Genomic DNA, 10,196 nt, shown 5'->3' with positions numbered 1-10,196 from the left:
GACAACACCCGCAACCACGCTTTCCCCTAGCTAGCACCCACTGCCATGCTTTCCCCCGGCCAAGCACTCACAGACAAGATCTCTCCAACCAAGCTTATTGTGGCCAATCACCCACGTGCAAGTTCCTTCCGACCAAGCTTACCTCGACTAACATTTTCGGCCAAGCTCCCTCTGTCCAAGCTCTCACCGGACAACATCACGATATTTCCTACCTACAAGCAATCATATGCACTCCTTGTTGGCAAACTACCTTTGGAACCCAAATAAAATTTGAGCGGGGGTGTTAAATAATGTAACTAGATTATATTATCTTGCTATATTTTAGTCTCACATCACATAGGTTATTAAAACTTCTCTACTTTCTCCTGTATTTAAACAACTCATAGAATGAATAATATCATCAAGTTCTCTCAAATCTCTCTATACTTATCAAAATGACCCTTTAAAATCATACCTATGAACTAGGCATGTGCTAAAACGAACCAGTCCCAAGTCCAAGAAATTGCAAAATTTTGAGGTAAAGGGTAAAATATATGTTCAAGAAGTATATCATGAGGTTTTTAAACTAAAATATGTGTTATATAATTGAGTACATGTCTCAATAAATATGTATATATTCAAGAAGCATCCAAGAACTGCCTGACACAGACATGAATGCGGGAAGTGTTGAATACGGATACAAGAGCCTAGACGAAGTGTCCGGGTAACCTAGCTTGCAAGTATTTTTAATCTTGAAGTCACTTTCAAAGCTTCTTTTCCACACCTTTATTTTCGGTTCTACTGTTTTCCCATCGTTTGTTGAAGTGATCAGGTTTTTTTTATCTCACTTCTATACTAAATGACCAAAGATACGACAAGAAGCAAATAATTCAACTCTTTATAAGGACAAGATGGGTGTCGCTAATATCTATGCTCCAGCTTGAGGGGGAGCATGGGAAGATCACATATTATTTTTTGCCTTCAATAAGTTGTCTAGATTCCATGTATTAGGTATCTTTTTCTTATTCGAGTTTTCCTTTATAGAGACTCTACGAAGTGTAATAGTAGGAGTTGCCCTCTTCTTCATAATCAATAAGAATATATTTCTTCTCACTTTCTTTCATTTCAACAATACGGTAAATACAAATAAGCCATACAGCTAAAAGAAAGTCAGTTGCTTCCGGAAAGGACATCCAACTTTGAAGAAGCATTTTAAATACAAAATAGTATTGCACATTTATTTTATCTCAATAACATAAGATGTAATTACAAGAAATGCAAAACATTAAAAATCCATAAGACTCAAGAAAAAAAACTACATATATCTGATAACTAACAACAAATATTAATTAGAATTACGAATCTACTTAGGTCAAAACAGTGACATACTATCAATTGAGCAATACTGATTCATTCACATAGCGTAGATGGATCAACTATCTAAATATACATTTGAGATTTAACTTCATGGTATCAGATACATGTTGGACACCTTTCAAATCAATAAATTCGAGATACACAAAAAAATGCACACAACACCAATCCACAAAGAGTGAACAAGCATTCAATATGTAACCAACATGTGTGCGCTCCTTTTCCATACGTATCTATACCTCATAATTATGATTTCTTTTTTACTATTACTACAATTTATTGTTAACGAGATGCGGTTTAAAAATATGCTACATTCAAGTACTTTATACTAGTAGTTCCTACGGATGAGAATTATATCCTTAGCGGTGTCAATTTCTTGCTTTCCAAAGTAATGTTTTACTCGTATACCCATAGCTTCAGTTTATGAATATTCTGAAGAAAAAAAATTACTGGAGTCACCTGAGAGGGATGGTCCTATCTTCATAGAGTTTTACATCTGCAGTGTTCATGGCCTCTTTGTTCATCAGCAACTGTTGATCATCAACACTAGCACTCAAGAAGGCAGGTGATTCTGTAAAAATTCCCTTGCTAGCAGCATAGCTCAAGACATCTTCCTTCAGTACTCTACCATCTTTACCCGTTCCACGAATTTCATTTATATTCAAACCATACTGTTTTGCAAGGTTCTTAATAGCAGGAGTAGATAGAACTCCCCTGCTGACCACTTCCTTAATCTGGATGCTTTCACAATCAGATTCAGATAGCTCAGGCTTTTGCGAAGCTCTATGTCTATCACTTTCAGATGTGAAAGGATGAGTTTCATCAACAATTATCTTCAATAAAGTTTCACCAACCTACAATTTGAATAATGAGGTTAATTTTTCTGATTCGAAATTAGAAATTCAAGTAATATCTGTTTGGAAAAAGGAAATAGGTCACTCAATAAGAAGATATGTAGCTCCACACATAGTAAACAGGAGGATACTGGGTATTAAATCACACAGGCAACTTCATCTCATTTTATCCTATCATTTACCGCTTGTTGGTTAATATCCCAATAAGCAGAAGACTACTTGTTCTTCTGATATATATCCAGTTAAAATTAACACAGTTAACACAAAATATGTGAAACAGATCTAATATTGGATTGGTTAACCTCTTTCTGATAAACTGAAAAAGTTACAGCAGCTAACAATTCTTCTCACTCAGACCTATGTAATCTCCTCATTTACTGATTAGTGTGCTTTCTTAACTTTTTTCAGAAATCAGCACCAGTTCTTAACTTAAATCTTATTCTCCCTGTGTTTACCTGGTTAATTTGCAAACATATGATTTTACAGTTTAACTGTTTTAGATTTTATTACTTGTATTTTCTAACTTGTGAAAAGACACATCTCAGTCTCAGCAGATGAACCCTGAAATACATCTATGTTTAACTTACACCTAGTTGACAAGCTGTAGAGCTGAAGCTATAGTGTATATTAGGACTCCATCGGATCCCAATCTACTTCCATCAGGACAAGATGGAAGCAAAGTCACCATGTTTCACATTACATATTTTTAAGTACATTTGCAAATGACAAGCAATCACCCTAGCCTCTGGGTACAGCAGAAGAAAAGGTCATGGCACCATATTAATCAACTCATAAGGTTTGATACTGTATTGTATAACCAAAAATGATATCATCAACATAAAACACAAAAAGTTAATCATAACATCTTAGCTATGATTATACCTTCACTACATCACCAGGAACATAGAGAATTTGAAGGATCTTTCCTTTATAACGGCTTGTAATTTCTATAGTGGCCTTGTCACTTTGTACTTCACAAAGCTGTTGAAATTCTTCAACATGATCCCCCTGCCATAGAATGGATTCTGTAATAGTTAGTTATAAGAAAGATTAATCTATAGACTGGTAAATCAGTATTTCGATCAGACAAAGCCACACAAAATTTAATCAAAAAGAAAGATGAATGGATGTTCTTAAACATGTGTTATTTTAAGAAGAAACACAATCTTAAGCAAACATCAATACCAGATACAGCCGGAGAGTATTTTTGGCTAAGAGAATGACTCTTTCTCAAACCAGAATGTACTTTTCCATCCAATCCATTGTGTATTTAGAAATTAACTTGCGAAAAAGATAGCAAGTAAGATACAACCAGAACTTCATCACTAGCCTCTCTGATAATATAGTACTAATACTATTAATAGAAAGCTAGACATTTTGAAGCATGCCATAAAATGCTTCTTGTAGCGTATAAATTTGGAATTAAATATGTGATGCTTTCTTCTTTCCTTTTAGCTAGCATAAAATGGAAGGAGTATAATCATGATAATAATCCCACAAAAACTATACTACTCCCAACAAGCCCATATTTCGTCTCAGTACATCCCTTTTCCACCTCCCTATTTTTGGATATTTCCATCCTCTATCTGAAGAGATTAGCTTCACCTGCTTCAAGATAACTTCCACGTTCTCACTTCATCCTTTACCCTTCCATTCACAAAATAGAGATGGTCCTTCACCATTAATGATCCTCCTAGCAGTCATCCTTCCACCCTTTTTTATTGCTTACGATTAGTAGTGGGGTGAAATGTGGGGAATTCTCGCCCAATCTAAGGTGTGATTATTTTTCGGCCATTGCATAAGAGATCTCTGGATTACGCGGTGGAACAAGAAAATAATCCATCAACATCAAAGGTATCTCTAATTTGTTTCTTGAATCTAAAAGGCATACCTAGGATTCATCCTTCTGCTAAATTTCGTGATTGCTGTATTAGATCTCATCTGCATGTTTAGGACTATATCCTAGATGCATGTATGAAAGCTTAAAATAAGAAATTAATGGGTATCATACATCATGTGCGGGGATATACAATAATCTGGTACGATCTCAACCAAGTGTTATAAGAACTTTTCTCTCCCCTTTTAACACTTGGTTGGGATTGAGACACATTATTATCATTATGCGAGAATCCCCTCATATGACATATGACAATGATACTCATTGTTCTCTTAACGTAAATTAACATCATATTCTATGGTATAGTCCACAATAAGCAGCAGTATATGGATTCTACTAAACAACCCATTTTTATGATTTTGAATTTTTTATCCACATCCAACCCAAATCACAACATACCCAACTGAAACCAATCAGCTTTATTCAAAACAACATATACTTCTACTAAAAGGGTTATATACAATTGCAATCAAAGAAGTAGAGTTTTTACTAAAAAGTTTTTTTTTAACACCATATTTCTCCATTTCTCCATCAAACATTCTTACAGTTACAGTGTAAAATTATAACACTTAACCATCACCACGACTTTGGAGTTTTAATGTAGTGGAAGGGTCTCGGATAGCGCGTGTGACATGTAGAGAGACTAGAGTTTCCGTAAATAGTGTCTTTAATTTTCACTTGAGCTTTCGTGTTAAATCAATTAACAACATAATCTGTGGTAGAGTCTGCAGTAGGAAGCAATATAGGTATTCTGCTAACAATGGCCCATTTGCATCATAGCCAATTGAAATCACTCGGTCAACTCCTTATTCAAGCCAGTGTACTTCTCCTCTTTCTACTAAAAAGAGTTTTTACCATTGAAATCGAAGAGCCCAGAACTCTCACCTCCTGAACAAACCACTGAAGCAGCTCGCACTCTGCGATCCCTTCTCCAGTCTGAGCCAGAGGCACATCAACCACAGCAGCAGCGCTCGGGACATCAACCAACGCTTGGCTCGACCACGATCTCAATCTCCCCCGATCAACTCCAAACTACAACACAAATCAGAAAGCCAATTAAAACCCACTTCAGCAAACAGTTCAAATACTACGACCGCGCAATCAAATCAAGATTTTGACTGGCAATGGGAATGAGAGGAGTGCAAATTTTAGAAGCTACCCCAATCCACCCCCAACCCAATCAACCGCAAACTACAACGCAAATGTAAAAATCAATCAAACCCAGTTCAGTAAACAGTAATAACTCTATAGCTACGCAAACAATCTGAAGTTTAGGCTTACGTTTGGATTGAGAGGAGTCGGGATCTTTTGGGTTTGGAGAGGTGAGAGTGCGAGAAGGGCGGAGGGCGGAGGAGCTGACTCTAGTGAGCGCCACGTGGACCTGGTCAGAGCGCGGGAGAAATGGGAGATGCGTCTAAATGCCATTGTGGCTGGTGGTGTGGCCGGAGGTGTGCCTGTAGCATCACTCTTTTTTGTTAGGATCTAAAGAGATTAACTTTGGTTTTGGAGGCATAAGGAACGTGGTGAAACTGAGAAAGAGCAACCCATACGTAATTTAGACAGCCTAGAAAATATATAGGAAAAATTGCAAAATAGACCGTTTTTGCTAATTATTTAGCAAAATAGACCGTTTTGTTTAATAATTAGCAAAATAAACCTTTTTTTAGCCAACAGGCCAAAAAGAGGTCTATTTTGCAAAACAGCTCAGAAAACATACGGGACTAGTAGTCCCGTATATTTTAATCACGGATTAGTAAAATTTTCTACTCAGAAAACATACGGGACTATTAGTCCCGTATGTTTTCTGAGTCACTAATCCGTGATTAGTTGGCTCTAAACATACGGGACTAGTAGTCTCGTATGTTTTCTGAGCCTTGTCTTTCAAAATAGACCTTTTTTTTTCAAAAAAAAATGTCTATTTTGCTAATTATTTTACAAAGTGGTCTATTTCTCTATATATTTCATAAAAATAATCTATTTTGCAAATTTTCCCAAATATATATGAAAAGGATAGAAAACGTGTTATAGAAATCAGTATAACTTACAAAATAATTATAAATAAGTAAAGGGTTCATTTTGCATATGTACCCCCGGATCTACCCTTGCAAAAATCATCAGACGTAGATATTTTGCTAATTTACTCTCCCATGTTGAATTGTTTTACCCCTCAAGTATCAATATCAGTGTATACCCGGTTACATTAATGTTATCAATTTATAATTACATAGGGATCAAGAAAGAAGACAGGGGGGTGGGCGAATTAGCAAGAAAGAAGAGATGTATCTGTACGCCTATCCAATAGCATACAACTATATATGGTTATTAAATACTGACACCCGATAAGATATGGATACAAATACAAACACAGAGTGAAATACATCTGGATTTATATATGAATGTCTCTGAGTACATGTAGATGATGCAAGTCGTTGACCAGTGAATGTGAATACATATCCTATCATAACTCTTCACATGTGTGTTGGGATTCTGACCACTATGGGGGCAATTAAATCCCTAAATTGCCTCCCCCTCTATTTTATTCATAAAAGGCCCATATCTGCTTCTCCTATGCGTCTCATTCCGATAGAATCAAAGCTCCAATTATATGTTCCCCCATTATCTTTTTGTGTCCAGGATATATAATATCCATTTGTATTCGATTTTGATGGATATGGATATGAGTTTTTCTTATCCGGTCTATTTGTACTTATATCCGTATATTGTTGATAAACGAATACGGATATGGTAAACATCACATGCAACGCCATTTGCTCTCCTAGATATATTAATCATATTTGCAAATTATAGAAGAAAAAAAACAATATGGGAAATTTGGGGATAAGTTAGCATGTATCTTAATTTGGGGGCAAGGTTGTAAGATTGTACATTTGGGGGGCTAAATAGGTAAAAAGAAAGTTCAATTAAATAAATTGATGCGATTGTTAACTCAAAGTTTTGAGTCTTTTGACTAAAGGGCCACATTTTGCTCCATCTCAAGGCATTTCTGATAGGCATTCTTCTCTAGTTCCTTAGCGTGAGTAGCATACACGTCATTTCTTTCACTCAAGGCACGAGATGGGTCCCACTTCAATGATGTGCGAATGGGCCGATTTATTATGCGCCGGTCCACGCAGGCCGGTTTGTCCTGCTACAGCGTAATGTTTATATATTAAACATATTTTGTATGCCCCGGTAGATTAGTTGTTTGGGGAGAAAGTTGATGATTTCATTGCTTCGAATCTATTACAACTTCAATGGTTACAATAAACTCAAATAAACAAAAAGTAGATTTTTTTTATAAGATCAACTTATACAATGAAAAAAGATTATAACTCTCGTCAAACAGCGCAACGGACGTTTATCCTCCGCTGCTTGCGTGGGATCTTTGTCTGTGCCGGGGACGTCGATATCCGTGGACCGTCTACGGATTAGATCCAGTTGTCGAAAAATTGACAGAGCTCCTACTTCATTAAGGAAGTATTCGCTTGAAGCGCTGAAATCGACCAAGCGAAATCAGTAGCTCTTCTCGAGATTAAGACCAAGCCTAATCTCGAGGAACGGACGGACAGGGGAATACGGGTTCAGATCCTTCGAAAGACTTCCTCTTTATGCTGAAGTTCGTCGGGATCTAACTTGTCCTCTGAAATTAGTGCTCCACTCTCCAATTCGGCGGCGTTTCGCCCTCTTGATGCTTCCATGAAATGAGCCCTTAGGCCTGTATTTATAGGCTTCGGTTGGGGGGTTTTCGGATAAGAATGAGTAATTTGGTCTTATCTTTAGTTAATAATGGCCTAACCATGTTTGTACATGATGTTAAGTCAGTTGGGAACCCCTGGAACAGATAAGTCCAGCGAAAAACCGCTTTGAAACCGTGAAAACGCATTCGGGGGTCAAAACAACGCGGAGGCGTGGGTCGGCGCGGTCTGACCCGCGCTTGCGCGGGTCGGACGGATCCGACCCGCGTGGGCGCAGGTCGGGCACCTCCGACCCGCTCTGGCCGGCGGTCGCCAGTGCTGTCCACGGCGGCTCGCAGTGCGGCGCGGGTCCGCCGCCTCCGCCGAACTTCTTTTTTGGTGCTTTGTTTTCCGGGACTTGTACTTTATGTCGTTTCGTTTACTCGCTCGTCGTGTTGACTTGTACGCTCCGCACGAGTTGAGTGACGCGCGCGAGTTGATTGACTCGCGTGAGCTGACCGATTCGCGCGACTTGATTGACGCGCGTGTGTTGACCGATGCGCGCGAGCTGATTGACGTGCGCGAGCGGATTGGCGCGCGCGAGATGATTGACGCGCGCGAGCGGATTGGCGCGCGTTCGGACACTTGGAGCTGATCGACGTGCGCAAACTGATTGTTGGGTACGTTTTGATTAACGTGCGCGAGCTGATTGATGCGCACGTGTTGATTAGCGCGCGCGTGTTGACCGACGCGCGCAAGTTGATTAACGCACGCGAGCTGATTAACGCGCGTGTGTTGATTGACGCGCGTGAATTGATTGTCGAGCGCGCGGGCCATTCGGTTCGCCATTTCGCTTCATGCGGTTGTTGGCGTCAGATAATCCTCTTAGATTCGGATAGCAACGTTCGTCGTCTTCTCTCTGTCTCGAGCTGTGTGCGGACACCTATAGGTATTTTTTATACGCCTACAGATACCCCCTCCAAAGTATTTCAGACTTATTCTTTTATAGAAGAGTCTGGAAGGCTTTGGATAAGATAGGCCATTTCCTCAATCTCGTAGATGAAAAAACACCCTTCAGTCTATTTAGTATTTTGTCGAATAGATAAAGTTCTTCTGGTGCTGCGTTTATCGTCTGACCGTTGTTAAAATCTTAAATTAAAGTTGGTGTGTAAGTTTCTGAACTTAGCTCGTGTCATTGAGTTGACTTTGAACTGATCATCTTTGTCAGAAATTCATATCTGAATGCGATTGAACTCCTTAAAATCGTCTTTTGCCTTATTTTGGCAAAATTACTAATGCGTTGACAGGCACTGACCTTTACTATAACGTGTCGTCCGGTGTTGACTTTTGTTGTAACGCGTTGACCGGCGTTAACACAGTTTATACTCGTACGTTTGCTGGAGTCTGCACAGTTTAAGCTCTTAAGGTGTTGGAGCATGACGGTCCCAAATTTTGGGCTGCAGTACTAACTATTAAAGTTATTTCGTCTGCAGATATGGATCTTATCCCGAAGTCGTTGGATGCTCAAGTCAAGAGACCAACTAATGAAGCTGATGCGTCAATGACTCGTATTTATAGAATTTTTGGCAAATTCTCAGCCATCAACGGGTTTTATTAGCCTTTACCGACTACCGTTTGAGTCGGGCTAGCATGCAGATTGTTTAAATCCGTTCTGCATGTAACGTTATGCTAAAAGAGTTAACTCTTTTAGTGCTACGATATTAAATACGTAGACTTCGTCTTTCTCATGGGAATAGACTACCCGGCAACGTGTGTTAGACATAGACTTAGAATTTTTGGTAAATCCTCAGTTATTAACGGATTTGACGTGCATTTACCGATTACCGTTTGAATCGGGTTTGCATGCGGATTGTTTAAGTCCGTTCCGCATGTGACGTTGTGCTAAAAGAGTTAACTCTTTTAATGCTACGATATTAAACACGTAGACTTCGTCTTTCTTACGAAAATAGACTACCCGATAACGCGTGTTAGACGCTGACTTATTCCTACTTATGCTTCGGGATAAAAGTCCCCAGACTTGGATTCTGGTGTCTTCTTCAATCGGTGAAAGACTAAACCGGCAACTCGTGTTAGGCGTTAACTTATCCCTTCTTAGGATTCAGGATAAAATTCTCCGTGCGTGTGAAGCACGGATTTTGGTGTTATGAATAACAATATGCCATAATGTCGAATATGTGGGCTTTTGTCTTTTTTACGGTCAAAGACTAACCGGCAACGCGTGTTAGGCGCTGACTTATCCCTACTTAGGCTTCGGGATAAAATTCCCCGTGCGTGTGAAGCACGGATTTTGATGTTATGAATAACAACCTGCCATAATATCGAATATGTGGGCTTATGTTTTTTTTACGGTCAAAGACTAACCGGCAACGCGTGTTAGGCGCTAACTTATCCCTACTT

The 10,196-nt window shown here is 38.9% G+C and overlaps 1 protein-coding gene across 1 annotated transcript in view; it reads right to left on the bottom strand.

Moving 5' to 3' along the window:
- The window catches only part of LOC109847112 (lipoamide acyltransferase component of branched-chain alpha-keto acid dehydrogenase complex, mitochondrial), an 18,118-nt gene extending 12,589 nt beyond the window's left edge, over positions 1-5,529 (bottom strand). The window contains exons 1-4 of the mRNA XM_020416356.1: positions 5,386-5,529; positions 4,990-5,136; positions 3,090-3,215; positions 1,813-2,207 (exon numbers count right to left, since the gene is read on the bottom strand). Coding sequence (XP_020271945.1) covers positions 1,813-2,207; positions 3,090-3,215; positions 4,990-5,136; positions 5,386-5,529 — 812 coding nt within the window. The remainder of the gene's footprint in view (positions 1-1,812; positions 2,208-3,089; positions 3,216-4,989; positions 5,137-5,385) is intronic.

Source organism: Asparagus officinalis, chromosome 7 (genome assembly GCF_001876935.1).
Source record: "Asparagus officinalis chromosome 7, Aspof.V1, whole genome shotgun sequence".
Classification (NCBI taxonomy): domain Eukaryota; kingdom Viridiplantae; phylum Streptophyta; class Magnoliopsida; order Asparagales; family Asparagaceae; genus Asparagus; species Asparagus officinalis.
Note: the sequence above shows the minus strand (reverse complement) of the source record. Positions and strands in the feature narration are given on the sequence as shown.